At 41.8% G+C, this 21,381-nt stretch overlaps 1 protein-coding gene across 1 annotated transcript in view; it reads left to right on the top strand.

Annotated features, from left to right (window-relative positions):
• Window positions 1-21,381, top strand: part of STK11 (serine/threonine kinase 11) — a 1,536,697-nt gene that overhangs the window by 942,536 nt on the left and 572,780 nt on the right. The window contains exon 7 of the mRNA XM_044054803.1: window positions 19,892-20,085. Coding sequence (XP_043910738.1) covers window positions 19,892-20,085 — 194 coding nt within the window. The remainder of the gene's footprint in view (window positions 1-19,891; window positions 20,086-21,381) is intronic.

The raw sequence follows: 21,381 nt of genomic DNA, 5'->3' as shown, positions 1-21,381 counted from the left end.
CCTGAGTGGCCTAGAAGTCTGACCAACATAGAATGCCCCACAATGGCATGATGCCAGGTAAACAACCCAATCACTGCTACAGTTCCCAAAAATTTTGCAGTCAAAGACCTTACTAGTGTTACGACTCGAAAAGTGCTGGGACTTGGTAATCTGTTTACAAGACCCACAGTGGCCACATGGATGCATACCCAATAGTTCATGTCCCATTATTGTAAGCTGTTTATGAATTGCTCCACCACTGCCAATATGTTTGTAATGAGATAGATGGGAACCCAATGTTTTGCCTTTTCTATATGAGAATTGACATTCCTCTCCCAGAAAAGATCTGAGTTGTTCATTGGCTAGTAGGATATTCCAATGTCTGTTTATAATATCCCTAATCACATAATAGTTCCTACCATATGTTGTGATAAATCTAATTGTAGATTATCTGGAATCTCCAGAAGAAGTCTTATAATCTAACAATCTGTTCCTATTCATCTGAGAGGATCGTGTCCATGCTGTATTGATATCTGCAAAGTTATACCCCCTACTGGCAAATCTACGACATAAGTCAAGACTAGCAATGTCATAATCTGATTTGGTAGAACTAAGGCGTTTCATACGCATAAATTGTGAAACCGGGATGTTTCTGATGGTATGACGTGGGTGCATGCTCGATGCATGTAGTAGACTTAGAGTATTATATTGGGGGTATTTGCGAAACACTCTGTTAGCCACGGTATGATCATGATTTCTTGAAATAGTTACATCCAGAAAATTAATAGTCTGCATATCAAAGGTAATAGAAAATTCAATTCCCCAGATGTTACCATTGAGATATTCTACAAATTCATGCAAATATCCCACATCCGCACGCCATACCATCCAACAGTCATCCAGGTACCTACGCCAGATGTCCATTTCTACCAGGTATATATTGTGAGATGCATCATAGATCATGCACTCTTCAAAAAATGCCATAAACAGGTTGGCATAAATGGGAGCAAAAGATGCTCCCATAGCTGTACCCTGTAACTGCCAGTAGCATTGTCCTTGAAAATAAAAAACATTTTTATTAAGTACATGTTCTGACATGCATATCAATAACGTATTAAACCCTGGTGAGTATAAACCAGCCCTGTCCAACCAGTATTTAAGGGCTTGCAAGCCAGCCCAATGTGGTATACTGGTATACAAGGCCTTGACATCCAGTGAGCACATTAGCCACCCAGGCTCTAATTGTGTGTCCTCAATGATTTGGAGGAATTGTGTAGTGTCCTGTAGCCTTGCCCTGACCAAACCCAGAAGAGGTTTGAGATGTTGTCAGGAAGGCTGACAAGGGTTCGGTCAAAAAAGGATCTGAAGAATTGGTCTTCCTAGAGGTTTGGTTAGTGATTTGTGAATCTTATATTAAATATTTCTTCTATTTATTGTGGTGGTCGGCTTCCAATTTGTTTCTACACATAACACATTTTTTGCTGATGATGCCCTCCTCACATGCTAGATTCAGGAAAAAGTCAATTTCGTGCTTGAAATTCGGGGTTGGGTCTATGGCCATGTTCATGTAACATGCTGTATCTGATAGCTGGGATAAACCCTCTTGAAGATAATCACTCATGTTTTGTACAACCACGGCCCCACCCTTATCTGCTGGTAATACAACTATGTCCTTGTTGTTACGTAGCTGTTGGAGGGCAATGCTCTCCTGCTGTGAAAGATTATGTCTCAACATTGTATATCCATAATTTTGAAAATGTAGGTCCCTGAAAACTGACTGCATGAAAATCGACACATGCTTGTTCATAGGAGGCTGGAATTCAGATTTGCCAAATCAAAATTCATTAGATCTTTGAGATGCGTCATCTGCAAAAAAACAACTTAAGGTTAAGACTACGACAAAAGTCAATAACATCTGTAACTATGTGGTATTCATTGAAAAAAAAGCCAGGTATAAAACTAAGCCCTTTATTCAAAAGAATTTGTTGATCACCAGACAAACTTACATTAGATAGATTTAAAACATTTTGGTTGAGTTGTTCATCTTGACTTATGTTAGAAAGTTCTGGATCAAGCCCTCCAGGGAATGCTCTAATGGGTCTTTTCTTATGTTTCCTTCCCCCTCTGTGTTTGGAACCATTTCTAAAGGGATATTTTCATTTGTTTTCTTTTTGTGTGGTGATCCCCTGTCCCCTGAGCTGTCATAATCTGTAAGAGAGGAATCCTCTCCTGAAGTGCTGTTGTTGAACCCATCCCTATTTTTCAAAATAGATCTTGGTCTTTTCTTGGGGCGACCAGAGGCAGGCCCCTGACCAACCTCTGCAAATCTGACAGAATGATTAAGCTCAAAGGGGCGTCCCCTTTAGTAGTCAGAATAATCTCTGTGAAATTTTTTAATCTTCCTTTCTTTGATAATTTTTTCGTGGTTTGTCAATTCTTTGGATAACTTCTTAAGGTTATCCTGAAATTTGGGTAGGGACTCATATTTTTTACAATCACAACACAATGTTTTGACCTCCTGAATATTCACATCTACCATTCTCTCATACTATTGTAAGAGAACATTCACAAATAACATAGACCCAGTTTGTAAGGCCTCCTTCCAGTCACAATTCAACTTGTCATCCGGTCTACCTACCAATGGTTGGAGCCGTATTCTCAAGCCCCTGGGAGCAATATTCTTGTTAGAATATGCTCTGAACAATTTCAAATGCCATATGTTGGATCTCAAAGTTTTGAGGCCTTTTGTAAGAGAATGGAAGGACGTATCACAGTCAGATGAAATCTGTTGATCACTGTTACTTGAATTACTGCCTGGTGAGGTATTGATCCCAAACACTCCAATATCCTCTCAATCGGCACATAATCCAGATAATATACTCTCAAGGTCCATGCTGTGAATGTCTGATGAAAAAGATAAAATAAATGGCAAAAAGAGAGAATGGCAGTTGTTGGCAAACCCAGAAAAAACTTCAATAATTGCTCCAATTTAAGTAGAAGTTGGTAAGGGGCACCCCAGCCGCCTCAACAAAGTACCAAAACTAATTCACCGTCCTGAAAAATCAGGAAGGTTAATATGGGAAGATGGTTCAACAACGTAATAATATTCCTAAAATATACAATGATAAGTTCTAATAATCTGACTAGAGGAATACTACCAGATGGATATCCAACACATATATATGACTGGATGAGAGGAATGCAAGAAGTTATAACAGATAAATCACAAAACCAGAGGTCAATAATTTAAAGACCACAAAAGACCTTGGTAGTAATAGACTAAATTATTCTAGGTGGTTGGCCTGATTCTCTTAGTATGATCTTAATAAAGTCTTACTACTGCCTTAGAATATAGTGAAATCAGATACACCTAGAGAAAAGGTGGTCCAACAACAAATTAAGTTTGTTATATTATGTTGATAAGATCCACATACACAACCAAGATATAATCACTCTTACCAGTGACCGTCCAGCACTGGTATGTTGTAAGATAACATTAAGTGTATCATAAAGGCCATGCAGTTAAACAAAAATACCAATAAGTGAATCATTAAGTAGGGAAAGAGATAATATCCCAACAGCTTAGCAATATTGCAATATAAAATTTACAATATGAAAAGTACCCCTGCTTACATAAGTACCTTGGAAATACAGACAATGCACCCCTGGGATCACTTCATTGGCTCTGCTTGACAGAGGATCAGTTAATTAATCAATGGGGTGGCAAAAGCCGAGAAACTCTGGCTAGGCTTATAAATGCCCTCGGGCAGATAGCCTAGTACCTACCTATGAACTTACCAAAGATTGAAACAATACTAATTTCATGAACGTTAATCGTACTTTGACTTAGAAATGGGGTCCATTCCTGTCACGGTATGAGAAACCCAAAAGATTTGGAGAAATTAAAAAAGCCAGTCTAACTTCTACTTTACTAATCTTCTTTTCTACATTCCCTCTTTGTGATATTAAAAAATTGAAGCTGAAGTTATGGAATGTGTGCGAAGTGAAGGATTTGGTGTAGAAGGTCTAACACAGGTTACATCGCAGCATGATGTAACAAGTCCCCAAAGTAAGGAGAAACAGGAAGGTCAAGAAACACATGAAGAAGAAATATGGACATGGGAAAGGAGGAGATTTAATATGGTGTACTATTTATGCGGAGGAAAAGGCAAAATTAATCAGTGCATTTAGAGCAGCACCAAACATATTTTAAGATAAATATAGGCAAAGGAATCCAGACATGGAAAACTTTAAAATACAAAAAATAAGAAGGCAAAGAGGAAAAGCAGAAAAGAAGATTAGTAATGGAGAAGTTAAAGAAATAGAAACTGAGGTTATGGAGTACCTGCAAAGTGAAGGATTCAGTGTAGAAAATCTAACTCAGAAAGCACCACAGCAGTATAGTGCAATAGACATCCAAATTGAGGAGAAATCAATGGAACAGGAAACAACTGGGTAGTTGCCATATGAAGATACTGTGGAGCCTTTCACAGGAAACCAGTATAAACATTAATTTGAAGCTGGACAGAAAGGGAAGGAATGGGAAACTGTGGCAACTCTGACACAATGTTGGGAGTGAGAGGCCACTGAGTTCCCATATGACAGAGTAATGGATGACACAGGATGAAATTGAAGAGAATATGCCACAGGAAAATGTGGTGCTGCGGTAGCGTTGTCGCCTCATAGTAAAACGATGTCCCGTTCGATTCTCGGCTAGAGCGTCTTCTTTGTGGAAGCATACGTGAATGGGGCATGCCTTCATTGAAGGTTGTGTGTCAGGGCTGGTAACCCGGTACGTAAAAATCTACTACCAATCAGCGGACTGGAGTTCCGCTGTGGCGACCCCTAACCGGGAAAAGCCGAAAGAAACAAACAAATGCCACAGGAAGATGCTCTAGAACTCCCTAAAAAATTCCTGCTGGAAATGGAAAACAAAAAATGTGCCCTCAGTTTAGAAGAAAATGAGCTCAGAGAAAAAGAATTTGTTTTACCATAACGTTCCATCTGTGGTGGTCATCATCTTTCATTCATCACCTATGGGTTCGGTTCCGAGTCCTCGGAAACGAGTCGGCGTAGTACCAAGCTTGCGCCAGCCAAAAAACTCTCTAGCTAAGCTTCTACCCACAATGCCTTTCTCCCTGTTACCTCAGATCAAGTTTGCCCATGTTATACAAGTAAAGCAGAGGCCATTTCTGCACAAATACCCTAAGACACCACTAGGACCCAAAGTATCCGCCAGGAGCCTTTGGCGGGGGAAGGAGGGTGGGAAGTGATGAAGGAAGATTAACAACACAGATTGAACGTTATGGCCAGACATAACTTCTTTATCTGATGTTCATCTTCTTTCCATTCATAACTGTGGCATAGGTTCTTTTGCAAATGAATAAATGAAACATATGCAGTCCCTTAGCCATTTCGATAGTGACCTTGGAGACAGAGTTTCCCATTCTAGGCCCAAAGAAGAAAATGAGCAGTTGGTCAGTCTTGCGTATTGTTTTGGTCCTGTCTAAATTGAATTGCAATTGCCTGTGTACATCCAAGGAATGTAGGCAGTATTCTCCTTTATTAGAAAAATTTGGGAAAATACTGGAAGATCAATAGAATTTTTTGATGGAAAACTCAGAAACAACTTTGGGGAGAAAGTATGGGTTCGTCCAGAGTGATACTCTGTCGTTATTTAAAATTAGGCAGGATCTCTTGGTGTACAATGCCTGCAACTCAAACTTGTCTGGCTGACATGATGGCTACCAAGAAGAGAGATTTCCATGACAAGAATTTGAGGTCACAATTTGCAGCAGATTCTAAGTGGGGTTTGAGTCAAAGACTGGAGAACTAGCGTGAGGTTCCATGGCTCTATAGGCTTACTCATTGGAGGTCTAATGTGAGATACTTGTTTGAGGAAAGTTTTACATAAATGCAGTGATATGAGCGGAATACCATCCAGTCCATTATGATGATTAGAAATTCCCGCCAGATGTACTTGTATGGTAGAGGCTGCGGCTCCATCTTCTAAAAACTTGGGTATTGTAAAACCGCTGTGACTGGAGCAGAGTACGGATCTAGCATCCTTTCCTTTAACCAACTAGAGAACCTTTTCCATTTTTCCTGGTATAGTCTTCTGGTGGATGGTTTGTGAGAAGCCAGAATGATATCATGAACAGGAGAGGGGAGGTCATCCTGCCTGGCAACTAGTGGAAGTGGGGAAATCAAGCTGTCAGCTTGAGACTGGTCAGACTTGGATGAGACAACCCTTGGAGGTGAGAGATCAAATCTGGAATTAGGGTCCAGAATCCACGGTGGTACAACAGATGAGCTCGAAGGAAGGGGAACCAAACTTGATGCCAAAAAGGGGCTATGAGGATCACCTTGCATTGCAACAGAGTGGCTTTCTTTATGAACTGTGGAATCAGAGGAATGGTGGGATAGGCATAGAGAAGTCCCGTGGGCCAATCATGAATCAGAGCATCCCTCGGGGACTCCCCCTTTGGGGGGAATAGGAGAAAATAGCTGCTGCATTTGTTGTTTGAAGGGGAGGCAAAGAGATTGCAGCAAGGCTGGCTCCAATGGCTGAAACTTTCTGCCACTACTCTGAGATTGAGAGACCACTCCTGGGGCAAAAGAATACATCTGCTCAGCTTGTCCACAATCATGTTGGAGCTCCCCGGGATATGGGTTGCTATCAGAAAGCGGTTGGAATTTATCACCCATTGCCAAATTCTCATGGCCTCTTGACACTGGGTAGGATTTGGTTCCTCCTTGCTTGTTGATATACCAGACTGTTGACATTGTCTGACTGAATTGCAATCATTCCAGAGGGGGAGGACTGGATGGAATGTTTGCAACGCTAACAGCACTGCTCTCAGTTCTAGAACGTTGATATGCAGATTGGCCTCCAATGTGGACCATGTGCCTTGGACTGTCTTTCCCTGGAAATGACCCCCCACCCTGTCATGGAAGCATCCGTAGTCACAATGGCCTTGGGCTGAGGGGGATGGAATGGGCGGCTCCTAAGATCTGTGTCTGGCCTCATCCACCAAAGAAGGTCCTGTTTGCAAGAGTTGGTTATCCGGATCTGAAAAGATGGGGGGGGGTGATGATTCGGGAACCACTGAGAGAGAAGAAGCCATTGGAGAATTCGCATATGCAGTTTCGCAAGAGGCACTATTGGAATGGAGGCTGCCATGGATCCTAGGATCTGAAGAACCTCTCTCGCCGAGACTTTGTCTTGACAGAGTATTACCCGGAGCTGAAGCCTCAACGTCTGGAGTCTGTGAGCTGGTAGTGACACCAGACAGGATAGAGTGTCGAAGACTGCCCCGATGAATTCTATCTGCTGGGTTGGATTAAGGTTGGATTTTTCCTAGTGCACAGTTATCCCCAAAATTTCTGCCAGAGAAAGGGTGTACTGCAGGGCTGTTACCCGAAGATGCTTGGTGGGGGCAGCAAGGAGCCAATCGTCCAAATACAGAAACACCCAGAATCTTTGCAGTCTCAAGTGAGCTGTGACCACTGCCATGCATTTTGTGAACACTCTGGGGGCTGTAGAGAGACTGAACAGCAGGGTGCGAAACTGGTAATGATTGGCTCCTAGCCGGAAGCAAATCAGACTCCTGGAGCATTTGTCCATTTTGATGTGGTAATACGCATCCCAGAGATCTTTGGAGCACATCCAATCACCCTCCCTGAGAAAAGGAAGGATGGACTGAACCGTGACCATCCGGAATTTGGTTTGGGTGATATGTTTGTTCAAACTGCTGAGATCCAGGATGGGTCACCAGTCCGTCTTCTTTGACACCAAAAACAATCTTGAATAAAATCTGGATCCACATTGATCTGGTGGGACTAGTTGGATGGCTCTTTTTTGATACAGCTTTCTTACTTCTGAAGCTGCATCTTCCCTCTGACTGCGTGGAAAGTTGGGAAGTTTTGTTGGAAGTTTTGGATAAGATATGAGGGGAATGGTGTAACCTCTGGTAATGATGTTCTGCACCCATCGATCAGTAGTGATAGAGTGCCAGGCAGCTTGGTGCAGAGAGAAATGACCCCCGACTGCTTCCAGAGGTGAGCAATTGAGCCCCTCTTCAGGAGGACTGGTAAGGCTGGCAATAGAAAGAATCTCTGGGGGCTTGTTTGCATGGACCACCTCTAACTCAAAAGGGGCATCTTCTGAAATTGTTACCCCCCTCTACACCTGGGGGATCATCACCACATGCGGCACAGAAAGGACCCTGAGATTTTTTGTGCCACATTTTCCCACCCATCTGGTTCCTGGAGAAGGAACGTTGAGGGTTGGAAAAACCTAAGCCTACGGCAGACAGGGTCTTACCATCCTGCTCGCACCTGACCAGGGTGTCCTTTACCTTGGAGCCAAACAGGGAAGGTGCTTCGATGGGAGCATTCAAGAAAGGAAGACTTGAAGGGGTCCGCAAGGTCACAAATGCTCATCCAGGCATGATGTCTCATAACTATGCCTGAACTCGCAGCTCTAGCCGCTCCTTCGGTTGCATGTGAAAGCAACCTCATGGACGAATTGGAGATAGATTCCAGGGTTGCGAGCTGCCAGGCAACTTTATCCCTCATCTTGTCAGACACCTGCCCTGCGAGTGCTTCAGAGAGTTCGGAAATCAAGTCTCTTTGGAGCCGCGGAAAATATGCCAAGTAGTTCAGGGACTGTATGGCAAAGGTCGCTGATGCAAAAACTAACTTCCCCAATCTGTCCACGGCCTGGGACTCTGTTGGGCGGGTGGACAGTAGGACTGTCTTCAGTTAGGTCCTTTTTAATGGTCACCATCACCATAGCATCGACTGGTAAACCTCTGGACCAATGTGGGTGTTCCTCGGGTGGGGAGAGAATCTTGTCGGGTTTCAGAGGGATCGTCTCAACACCATGAGCTGAACTTGCTAGTCTGTAGGCGGGGTCACCCATGAGGTAGAAGGCCGGGCATGGAAAGCCTGCAGGAACACTGACTTAGAAGAAGGAATACTGGGCTTCCTGTCACCCCTCTGTTTCAGCATTTCAAGGATGTCTCCGAAGGAGACATCATCAGGAGGTGACCGTGGGGATCCTTCACCATCATCGAAATTTGTGTCCTCCATAAGAGACTCCTCAGGTGAGTCTACGTGCTTCCTCTTGCACGATCTGTTCCACGAGGGCTCCTCAGTGGGGCTTCTGAGGAGGACTTGGAAGAGTGGGCACCCTGTACAGGGGTTTCCTGCAGCTTCCCTGCCTGGAGTTCCGGGGAGGTGGCTTGTGGCACCTGAAGCTCAGGGGGAGAAAACTGGGGTTCCGAAGGCGGAATGCTTTCAGAAGCAAGAGCCCTCTCCATCGCATGGAAAGCAGATAAGTCCAAAGAGGGATGGGAGCCCGGAACAGAGGAGGACAACCTTGGAACCGAGGTCACACCCCATTCCGTTGAACCCACTCCTGAGGGTGGAGCCTCAAGCAGGATCTGAGCAGACCAAGCTCCCAGTACTGAGGTTGGAAACGAAGAAACACTCAAGACTGTGTCACCAACCGAAGAGCCTGCAGCCCATTCACGTGGTTGAGAAAAAAATGATTCCGTAGTAACAGAGGACCAAAGGGACAGTCCCGGAGCCAAAATGAGGTCCACTACTGGAGCCGAGATGGGGGGGGGGGTCCAGAAGAGATGTCAGAGCAGAAGGCTTTGGAACCGAGGTGGTCAAAGGAGGAGAATAGGATGGAGTCTTTGAAGAAATTAACCCAAATCCTATAGGCGGATGAGTCTTGGAAGGCATGGGTATCCCCCTGGCAGTCAGCAACTGGTCCACCAAATGCACCACATCAAGTTCTGAAAGGCTCCTGGTGGATCTAGTGGATATTCCTGATGGGGAGTCTGGTCGATCTAGGAATGGGCTATAGACTTGGCCTAGAAACGGGTCTATGGACTGAGTATCTGGTCCGTTGTGCAGGGTCTACCTGCACCGAAGTCTCAAGTTTGTAGAGCGCGGTGGAGCAGTGGAGTCAAATCTATTGTAGTCAGAGCCGTAAGAGAGCTCAGTGCTGAAGGGGCACTCAGAGCTGATGCAGGAGGTTGAGTCATCATTGCAGAGGTAGGCATCAAAGGCATGCACTGTGCCAAAGTGGCACCCGGTGCCGAAGTCGTTGTAGGCAGGTTTATGGTCGGTGCCGGAGACAGTATCGGTGCTGAAGTAACAGTCGTCGTGCCCGGAGCAGATAAGCTCAGAGCTGAAGAGGCAGATTTATGCTCCGAAGAAAGGTTTTGTACCTTAGGTTTGACAAACATGCCGTGGTCATCCAAGGGTGAAGAGGGAACCGAATGGGACCTTTTTTTATCTTTCCTAGGAGGGGTTAAGACCCCCATCGCAGAAAGGGCCTCCGAAAAGGGCGATTTAAGTAGGCCCTTTAGAATCAACTTATTCTTGCGCTCGTTCAGAGTGCGATGGCTAAAATTTTGGCAAATTACACACACAAGCTACACGGAAAGATGGGGCACCCCTAAGCAATAAACACAATCATCGTGAGAGTCACTGCTAGGAAGTTTACCATTACACAAAGCACAGTGTTTGAAATCTGAAGTACCCTTCTTGTCAGACCTCATGACAAATTAACACAAGCAAAGTCTTTAAATACAATATTAAATCCTGTTTAGTCTACCCTAAATCTAAACAAAAAACACAGTATCTATCCCAAGAGCAAAAACACTCAACTAGATGGAAAAGGAAGGAATACCAGCTATGGTATTCAAGGAATACCACAAGGGTAAAGAGAGAGGGCTGTACCACCAATGGTACTTGAAAGATTACCAAATGGGTAGAAGGAAAGAGAAAAAGGGGTAAATCTAGCTGTAAAAGTGAAGATCAATGAATATAAACCACTAACGATAAGAGAATCAAACAATTTTCTCACATAATATCAAAAAGTTTCCACTTAGCTGAGAGCTCGGCTGACACGCGGCTTTACGGCTACGCAGCAAACGGGATCTGGGGTAACAGGAAGAAGGGCATTGTGAGTAGAAGCTTAGCTCAAGAGTTTTTTGGCTGGCGTGAGCTTGGTACCAGGCCGGCTCATCCGTGATGAATGGAAAGAAGATTAACAACATCATATGAGGAGTTTGATTTAATAGAGATAGACATATTTAGATCAATGAAAGAAATACACTGCAGAAGGTCAATAAAACCCAAAAGTCAGAAGTTTGATAAAACAAACACTATAATTAGAATTGTCCATAAAGGTCCATGCGATATAACAGAAGTAAACAGGATATATTATTGTGCAGCTAAATTAATAGATAAAATTCTACCACAAGAACACAAGGTAGTAAGGGAAAGAAAGGGGAGAAATCGAATACCATCATGGAAGTATCGAATAGAGAAAACTATAAAGGAATTAAGACAAGATGTGTCACTGTTAAGAGTGTGGAAGATGGACCAGATCAACAAAAATACTCAGACAGGGGTGATAAAAGCAATGCACAGTATTATAACAGATCAAGTTCTGTCTTGCAATATTGCAAATAATAAACTAAAAATCTCAGCACAGGCAGAAAAACTTAGAAGATACACAGGTAAATATAAAGGAAAAGTACAAAATAAGCAATTTATTGATGACCCCAAAAAGTTCTGTAGAGAATTGGGAATCAAGGCAAAAGGAATTGAAAGACCACCCCAAAAAGAAGAAATATATACATTTTGGAGAAATATCTGTGAAGATCCTGTGGAACATAACAAAGATGCAAAATGGATAGAATAAGTAAAAGAAAGAATAAGAAGTTCAGAGATACAGGATATGAAATGGGATGAAATAACGGCCAGACAGATTGAGATAAAGTTAAGAAAAGCCTCCAATTGGAAAACCCCAGGCCCAGATGCAGTAGCAGTACCTAACTTCTGGCTAAAAGTGTTAACATCTTTGCATGAAGATTTAGTCATGAATAAGAACTGTTTATATGTGCACCCCCAACAGACACCAGTTTGGTTAACAGCAGGAAAAACAGTGCTTCTACTAGTGAACCTGCAAATTATCCTAACAATTGTCGACAATAACTTGCCTTCCGATGATGTATAAACTATACACTGGAATTGATGCCGACAGAGTTTATAGTCATTTAGAAGAAAATTCAATCATGGCAATAGAACAAAAGGGTAATAAAAGAAAGTCATATGGAACAAAGGATCATCTGTTGCTAAATAAAATCATAATGGAGAACTGTAAAAGTGAAAGAATCTAAGTATGGCATGGATTGACTACAAAAAAAGTATTTGATAGTATCCTTCATTCATGGATAAGAGTGCTTAAAAATGTATAAGATACATCCCACACTGATCGACTACATTGCAGTGACCATGAAACGGTGGCAGACCACTTTGAAATTAAGCCATGATAAAGGACAAATTATTCCAGGGATTAAAATTCAAAGGGGGATATTCCAGGGTATTTCACTGTCACTGCTGCTATTCTGTCTTGCCCTTAACCCATTAACTTGTCTACTTAACATATTAGGCCATGGCTGTAAATTGGCTCCTAGAAAACAACAAAGTGTAAAAGACCTCTCATCTTCTCTTTGTCAGTGATTTAAAACTGTATAGCTCATCAGAAGAAGAACTGAAAGCACAACTGCAAGCAGTCTAAACTTTTTCAGATGATATAGGAATGTCATTTGGTCTTCATAAATGAGCAAAAGCAACCTTTAAAGCAGGAAAACTGCAGCACCAAGAAAACTTCACTTTGGGACAAGAATGTGATATTAAAGAACTTGAGCAAGAGGGAGTACATAAATATTTGGGAATTGATGAAAGATCAACAACAAAACATGAACAAATGCAAATAAAACTTAGGAATATTTTAGAAGACTTACTCCTGAAAGCAGCATTGACATCTAGGAACAAAATTCAAGCTATAAACCAATTTGGTCTTCCTGTCCTAACTTACAGTTTTGGAGTGACTAACTGGCCCCAAAACGTGTTGGATAGATCAGACTGGATAACAAGGATGCTTCATGCTCCCCAAATGATTTATAAAACATCAGTGCATACCAATGTTATATATTCCCCGTTCGAAGAGGGTATGAGCCTCCTTGAAATTGATTACTTGTATTGATCTGAAATTGTGTGACTGCACACACATCTGCTGACCTCAGAAGACCCAAACGTAGTGAAAGTTTTGAAACATGAAGAGAATAAATGTAAGATGACTTTCCTGCTTAGGCTAGAAGAAGCATATTAGTGTCAAGCAGGAATGAAAATGGAAGTAGATGAAAATCAGGCAGCAAATGAATGTGCCAAAAAACAAAGAATACAAGGTGAATGATAAGGTGAGAAGGATCAAGGCAAGAAATGTGGAAAATGCATAAATATAGTTGCAAGTATAGAAAACATCTGGAAGAACCTCATGTTGATCAGGATCGAATGCATGAATGGTTAAGGACAAGTGAATTCAAACCAAAAGATGAAAGTTAATATTGGCGGCCTAGGATAGTGGGCTTACGTACACATTGGTTTACAAAGTCCATTGAATATGTGAGAGAAATGGATAAATGTAGGTTTTGCAAACCAGAATTGGAAACCGTTGCACACCTTGTTGCTGGTTATGACATACTAATGGCAGGAAGACTATATATTGAAAGGCATAATAATATGGCAAGGGTTTGCACTGGGGATTGTGCAAAAATTATGATATTGAAGTGGCTGAAAAACATTGGAAACACGAGCCACAAAGCATCATAGAAAATGATGGTCTACATCACATGGGATTACCTATTACCAACAGTTCAAAAGATACATGCCAGAAAACCAGATATAGTCTGTGGAAAGAAGACAGAAGTAGCATTGATCATTGAAATCGCTACACCCAGTGACTACAGTGTCTTGTGTACAGAAAGACACAAAGTTGTAAAATATCAGGATTTGCAGGCAGAAACAAGAGCAGTGTGAAAGAAAAATACCCAGACAGTTCCAATAGTAGTAAGAGCAATGGGTCTTACAAAAAAGAATCTACAGTCATATTTAGGTACGTTACCAATGCATGTAACTCCATATGAATTGCAGAAGGAGTCCTTAATGGGCACATTGCGGGTGTTGCAAGGAGCACTTCTGGCCGGCATCAAAGATTGAAATAATTTCATGAACTTTAATCATCATACTTTGACTTAGAAATAAGGTCCATTCCCGTCATGGTATTAGAAACCCAAAAGACTTGGAGAAATTAAAAAACCCAGACTACGTATGGGGAAAATTCAGGGGTACCTGAAAACTATGTGGTCCCAACATTCCCACCCCCTGGATACCTGATCCCGCTCCTTCCTTGTCTCAAAAAAGAGCTGCTGTGGTGGGAGAAGCAGGTCATGCTTAACCTGGGGTCCTCCTTTCACCCATCTTCACCCAACCAAGTTCCTTCCACAGATCTGTCTGTGACAGAGCACTGGGGGAGCGGGGGCTTGGTCAGGATTTCAATGAGTGCAGGAAAATGGCCTTCTCCCCTCCTGAAGGAGCAAATGAACTTGAAAGAAATGAGAGCTGTTTTGCAAACACTACAGATCTCCCACATATGGAAACCAGGCATACTCATGGTGTACACTGACATATGGAAACCAGGCACACTCATGGTGTACACTGACAACACTGTTATGTGGTATTTAAATAAACAGCAGGCACAAAGTCTTACCCATTGTGCAGGTTAGCACAGGAGGCATTGTACCTAGCCAGACAAATAAACATGACTCTGAGAGCTGCATGCATTCCCTCACAGGAGAGTGCAGCGATGGACTTCTTGCGTACATCCCTGGAGGACCCTCACAAATAGACACTTGAGCAGACAGGTTTTCAAATCGGGCACAAGTGAGGTACACCACAAATAGACCTTTTTGCTTCCCCAGAAAGCTGTCCGCTTCCTCTGTTCTGCATTCCTTCTCCCTTAGCTTGGAGGACAGACATCCTTCCACTGGTCATAGAGGTTCCTCTGTGCTTTCCCTCCTGTGCCATGGATTCTAAAAACCTTCTAAAAACCCAAAAGGAAGTTCCAAAGCTTCTATTGTTGGCCAAGACAGCATTGGTCTTCCTTACTTGCTCCACCTGTTCAAGGGAAACTGCTAGAAAATTCTGTTACAACCAGACATGGTCACTCAACAACAAGGTCTCATTCTCCATCAAAATGTAGCCTCTGCCAGTGTTACTGTGTGGGTGATATGGTTCTGATCCCTAAAAGGGACCTCTTCTCTGATGAGGTAGTTCAAGTTTCACAGGAGGCCAGGAAGCCTACCTCCAACAGCTAGCTAAGTGGAAAAGATTTTCTATTTGGTGCCACAAACACAGCCAAGGATCCACTCTTATCTGAAGTTCCGACTGTCCTTCAGTATCTCTACAAATTGTTGCATTCTGGTTTGGCCTACTCTTCTATTAAGACCGATCTGTCTGCTACCAATGACTACTTGCCTTTTGACCTTCCTTGCCTGTCCTAGATGGGTGTCAAACTATTCTTAAGGGAGCCTTGCATCTTAAATGTATTTATTTTATTTATTATCATTTGTTTACCGGGAAAGTCTGACTTGGAACAAAGCCAATTTTCAGAAGAGGCCTGGGGAGAAACGCTCCGGAAGCATGTCTTTGTAATGCTGCCAAGCAAATCTATTTCTCCTCCTTGGGATCTTGGCTTTGTGCTGGAAAAACTTAGTGCCTTCTTTCTGAGGCAGCAGCATCTGCCACTCTGAAATTCTCCACCTGGAAAACTGTTCTGCTAGCTCTTGCATATGCTCACAAAATATCTGAACTTTAGGCACTTATGACTGTTCCACCCATTCTCATTTTTCATGGGACAGGGTGACTGTCTGGGCAGCCCCTCTTTCATGCATAAGGTAGTGAAAGAGGTGCCCCCTCAGTCAGGCTATGCACTTGCTTTCCTTTTTTTTTTTTTTTTGCAGTATCCAGAATAAGGGGGAAGTATTCTCCACTCTGTAGACATTTACAGGCAGCTGAGGTTCTACTTGGACAAAACCAAAAACTGTCAGAAAAACTGACCAGCAAACTATTGCCTCCTGGATATCGAAGGCTTTCTGTAACTGCTACACACAATATGGTAAATCATTGCCGTTCTACCCAAAAGCACATTCTGCTCTGGCAGTAGCCTCTTCTGCGGTCTTCTACAAGGGTGTTGATGCTAGGTCCATCTTGGAAGCTGCCAGCTGGTCCTCTCTGTACATCTTCACCAAACAATACAAGATTGATGCTTTCTCCAGATCCAGGGCTGCATTTGCTAGGTCTGTCCTGTCTGGCCTCCTAGGAAACTCATCCTCCCATTAGCCAACTGCTCTATTCTCTACCTCCCTCAGCTCTGGGAACCAACCCATATGTTAAGAATACTGCAACAGTGATTTCAATCAGAACACAGTACAGTTGTATAAGAACTTACCATAACAGTAGATGTCGTACTGATCACCATTGCAGTATTCCTTCCCTCTGCCCCTCCTTCTCTTCTCTTCCTCTTTTCCAGTGTTACTCTGTCCCTCGTTTGTAAGCTATCACCTGTATCCTGCTTAGGGGGATAGTCTACTCATCTGTTCAATCTACATCCCTCTTAGCTGACCATTCTCCTCTCTCAGTAGTCTTCAGGCTGCTGGCTTGGCGATAGTCTGAGGTATTTGTGCGTACATCTGCTTACATATTCTGACACGTATAAGCTGAGGTCACGCATTGGAGACATGCCCTCTGGAAAGTAGAGCTTTGGTACCCTAGCTGAACAGCAGCGGATGAAAAACCTGCACGTGGATCAGTAGGGCCTCTGCAGTTATGGTTAAGTTCTTATACAACTGTACTTTCTGCGTCCAAAAATATATTTGATCTTCCAGGAAGAAAATTTCTGAACAAAGCTGGATACAACAGCTTAAATCGCACACCTGCCACTCAACACTCCCTGATTGTTGGAATAAACTTGTTTCTTTTCTGCCTGGTGTACTTGTGAATAATCAGTTCCACAGCCTGCTGTCCCCAGTTTTTAATATTTTTTTGTGTGGAGCAGCTCTTTCTGGTATGAAAACAGCATGTACACAATGGACCATCTCACTTATCAAAATCCTGCTGTGGAACACCAACGCAATTACATATCTGTAATATCTTAAAATGAATGCAGTCGGTTCCTTCAATTTCTCTGGTACAGCAGAAAATCTCCATTTTTCTCTGTGTGCTTAGTATATCCGCTAGTTTTGAAATAGCTCTTTTTGAGAAGTGCCATGCTCACCTGGGCTTTTTTTCATTTCAGGCTCTGATTTTTGCAGTTTTAGTTCATCTCAATAACTAATTAAAGCTTCTATTTTTTCAAGCCTTTTATTTGATTTATATTGTTTCACTTGTTTTAAAAAAAAAACTCATGTGCATTTGATTTATTTTTCCTTTAAATTACTGAAGGCCATTTACTGTACCAAAGCAGAAATTTGAATTGCTTTCTGCTGGACTGTTGCAAGATTCTTCACAGGCACATTTTTTCTTCTTGTCTGGTTGTATTTCTCTGTCTTTCTCCAGATGTCTTCTGTGTTGGCATCCAGGCAGTGCAGTTACTAGCCAACAACTACATTTTACCCAAAGTGATCACTTTCACTGGCTTTATTTTCTGAATTGCAATTTTCACACTGGGAGAGCCATAATCAATCTTTTCATCAGTATGCAACCATCTTTAGTGTTTAGAGAGCTTAATAAATGTTAGCATTGATGAAAGTTTAAAAAAGTTATGGGTGGTAGTGGTGGAAGGAGAAACAATGGAGGAGAACTTGCATATTGTGGGTTCCCTAGGACTTGATCTTATAAATATCCCCACTTGTCATTGATGACTTAGCAGATCTGCAATCAGACAATAAATCTTGTCTATTATTTCAAAGACAGTTATATTGCAGCTAATGTAATTGCAGTTCTTCAAGAGCATCCTAGGCAGCACAGTTTGCCCTACCAGTCTTCATCCCCTGACCGTGAAGGGATTCCATAGTCGGGACAGTCTTTGTACTGTTTTTCTACTTTGGATTTTCATTTTCAAATAGTCTTGGTTCTGTAGAGTAACTGTAGAAATGGAACACAATTCATCACCTCTGTTCGTAGGAAAGTTTGTCATTGTTTTCAGTGAGTGGTACAGCAGGCCACCTAGGTGTATTTGCTCTTTTGTCCCAAGTGAGAACCACTATGATCATCTCAGGAAGAAGGCCACCTCATGAGATGTATATTCTTTGAAGAAGTACCTGCTGTCTGAAATCTTTTCAAATATTTGGAGGTATTGTTTATGCAGCATAACTTTACTCCATTAGAACACCATTTGTTCCAATACAGTCTTTCCTGTTATCCTTTCTCTTCCTATAGCCTTTCTTTGTCCTTCCAGCAGCAACCCCTTCTAGTTTTTTCCTTTTCTAAAGGTATATATATTGGCCTGTCTTTTGGTCCTGCTTTCCACTATGCTGTCTTTAATTGTGTTCCTTTCAACTACTTCCAGCTATACTTTGATCTCTCCTTAATACCCAACAATATCTTCCCCTTTTTACTCATCCTCCCTCTTTCTTTCTGCTCTCTTTGCAATCTGTCAAGATGTCCTTCAAGGATGCATCTGCAGTCCTTACAAATGGGTTGTCCTGTCGTCAGGGCAGCCCCCTTCTCGGTCGGATCCAAAGGTCTGGTCTGGGCCTCAAGTTCCTGTTACTACTTTAGCCTCCAGACTACTTGACTTCTGCCAGTATTGTTTATCCATCCACTTATTCACTCCTAGTATTTGTTCTAACCAGCCTATCCATTTTATGTCACACTTGTGCCAAGTATTTCTTGTTGTAGCCACCTGTTCTTTTTTCCTTTTAGGTTTATAACTGGCTGTAGTCTTCATACAGCAGACCTCAGTAACTTCCTAGCATATACTGTAGCATCCGGAAACCAGTCTTGTTTTTTCTAATATGTTTTTAAATGCTTTCTTTCACCCTGTTTCCTTGGTGTTGTGGTCACATCTCTACCTTTAAGTTTAGTGATTGCCCTTGATTGAAAAGCTGTATGTTTTCCCACTGCATGTCAGTTCCTGTTCTCAGCTTACCTCTTCACAACATCTTAGTCCTTCACATTTATTTTACATGTTCACTAAATGGGTGTGCTCTGTCACATTCTGAAATGTTCATTGCAAGCATTTATGTGAAATGTGGAAGAGAGTAAATGAAAATATAATGAATTTTAAGGGGCACCAGCAGGATGTGCTTGACAACTTCATGCAGTAAACTTGCCCATTAAAAAGCCCCCGACATTGTTGCATCAGTACTGTCGTGAGTTAATGTGACAGATTCCACCTTTAACAAATTAAAAGTTCATAGCAAAACTATGTGCAGATGACAGATGTCTTGTCTTTTTTAAGAGACCATAGACATTCAAGGAAGATTTTAAAATTTGTTACTGACAGAAGGAAGTCTCAGTTTTTGTAATAATTTGGTAGTTTCCCTTCCCAACTCCTGATCAGACACGTTTTGCCAGATGTCCCCATCTTACTGTGTTAGTTATAAATCCTGTTTTTTTACGTAAAATGTGTACTGTAGTTTTTTTCTGTAATAATTTTACTTTTGTGTTAACTCGCTGTTATCTTGACTTGAGTGGCAGTAGCTTGTGACTGTTTGTGCAGTTACGTTCTTGTACTTCACTTTTTTTTTTTTGTCAAAAAATGTTGATAAACCTACTTAAACTTTAATCATATTTGATGTCTTTGTTAGTGTGGTATTTATGATTTCAGAGAGGTTACATGCATTTATTTGAAAATGAAACTTGGCAACTCAGTTTCCTTACTATTAGTCCTGTGCTGAGATTACCCGTGGAGTAAAAAGTAGTCTATCATGCCAGAATCCCAAACTGGGGCAAAGTAGTTGATAATAAAACTGTGCTCTATTTTTCACTTGATCTGAGTGTGCTGTTAATTTCTGGCTTTTCCCATTTTCATGTGTAGCTGGTTTCGTAAGAAGCATACTCAGGCTGAACGGCTAGTCCCTATACCTCCCAGTCCTGAAACTAAGGACAAATGGAGGAGCATGACAGTGGTTCCATACCTTGAAGACCTGCACGGCTACAATGAGGATGAGGAGGAGGATCTCTTTGATGCTGAAGACGATGTAATCTACATTCAGGATTTCAGTGTACCAGGTAAACAGAACACAGTTCAGTCAACCCAAGGTCATTCTGTAGTCAATTTCCTTTGTCTCTGATGATCTAAATGCTGAAACTGAAGCTTGATTAGCGCTATATCTTAGACGCACCACATTGAATGTGCAGTAGCAAATTCCACCCATGTTCTTCCCATCTCATAATGTCATTGACAGGTGCATCCATGGCCACTGAGTAAAAATGGAAGTGTAATACTTGCATTGCAGATCTGAACTGATACCTGTGCTCATAAAAGCAGCATAACTCAACAGTCCCTGACTTTACAGAAAGTCCCTTATTTTGCCTCAGATTTTTGGTCTGTTCCTTGTTTAAAAAAAAAAAAAAGCTCCAAGAGAAATCATTAAGCACTTTGGTTTTAGACTTCATATCCTTCAGAAGATGAATATCAAATGGAAAACCTTCTAATTATCAAACACCAGTATCCGCTACTGTTTTTTCTGGGCTTTTGTCCCTCATTATTTTATTGGCATTGCCCCAGATTATTGCACTAAGAAGTTGAAAGATATGTAAAGTAGTGTTAGTAACTGTGCAGCACTACAGAAAACATTTTCTTTACTGTTAATATTCTGACCAGTCTAGGAGCACATACAGGGAGAGGACCCCACACACACAAACACACACCTTTGCATAGTTGTTAGTTTTGTTTTATTAAGATTCAGTGTCAGGATGGTCCTGCATATTTGTGGAATGGGTGTCTGACTCTATTTGTAGCTGTTATTTTTAATTTTATTTTCCTTGCATTAAGTATCAGAATGTTAGGAAGGATCAGTATCAGGATGGTAATGTACATTTGTGTAATTCGGGACTATTAGTCATGACCGTCAGTTACTGAAACCATTTCCCAATCTTTGTGAAAACGCGCTGTGGTGGTGTGCTAAGATATTGCCCAAATTTGGAAAAATATGTTAAAAATATTTGTATCTGTTTAGTCAAGGTGGCAAGATAAAAAAAGGCAGAATCAGGAAGGGGTGCATGAGTGCTGAGTGATTTTTACATGTCAACAAATGTGATATTCACGCTATCCAAATAGAGTTAAGCAGCTAGCTACTGTAGTGAATTGCACAAAGTAGTTTTTAAAGTAATCAGTTTGGAAAATATTTGTCAGCATGACACTCCTTTTTGTTTAGCTTTCTGTTGTGTTTATTATAGTTGCAGCTGTTAAGAACACTGTGATGTGTATTTTATACATAAATTTGGGTAGGCCAAAGAGTACACTCATCATGTACTTTTTTTTCCCGACGGTTTGGATTTCGTCTTGGCATTTAGTATCTAAAA

Source organism: Protopterus annectens, chromosome 13.part0 (genome assembly GCF_019279795.1).
Source record: "Protopterus annectens isolate FY-2018-M chromosome 13.part0, PAN1.0, whole genome shotgun sequence".
Lineage (NCBI taxonomy): Eukaryota > Metazoa > Chordata > Ceratodontiformes > Protopteridae > Protopterus > Protopterus annectens.
The sequence above is the reverse complement of the archived record's forward strand: the minus strand, read 5'-3'. Positions and strand labels throughout refer to the sequence as shown.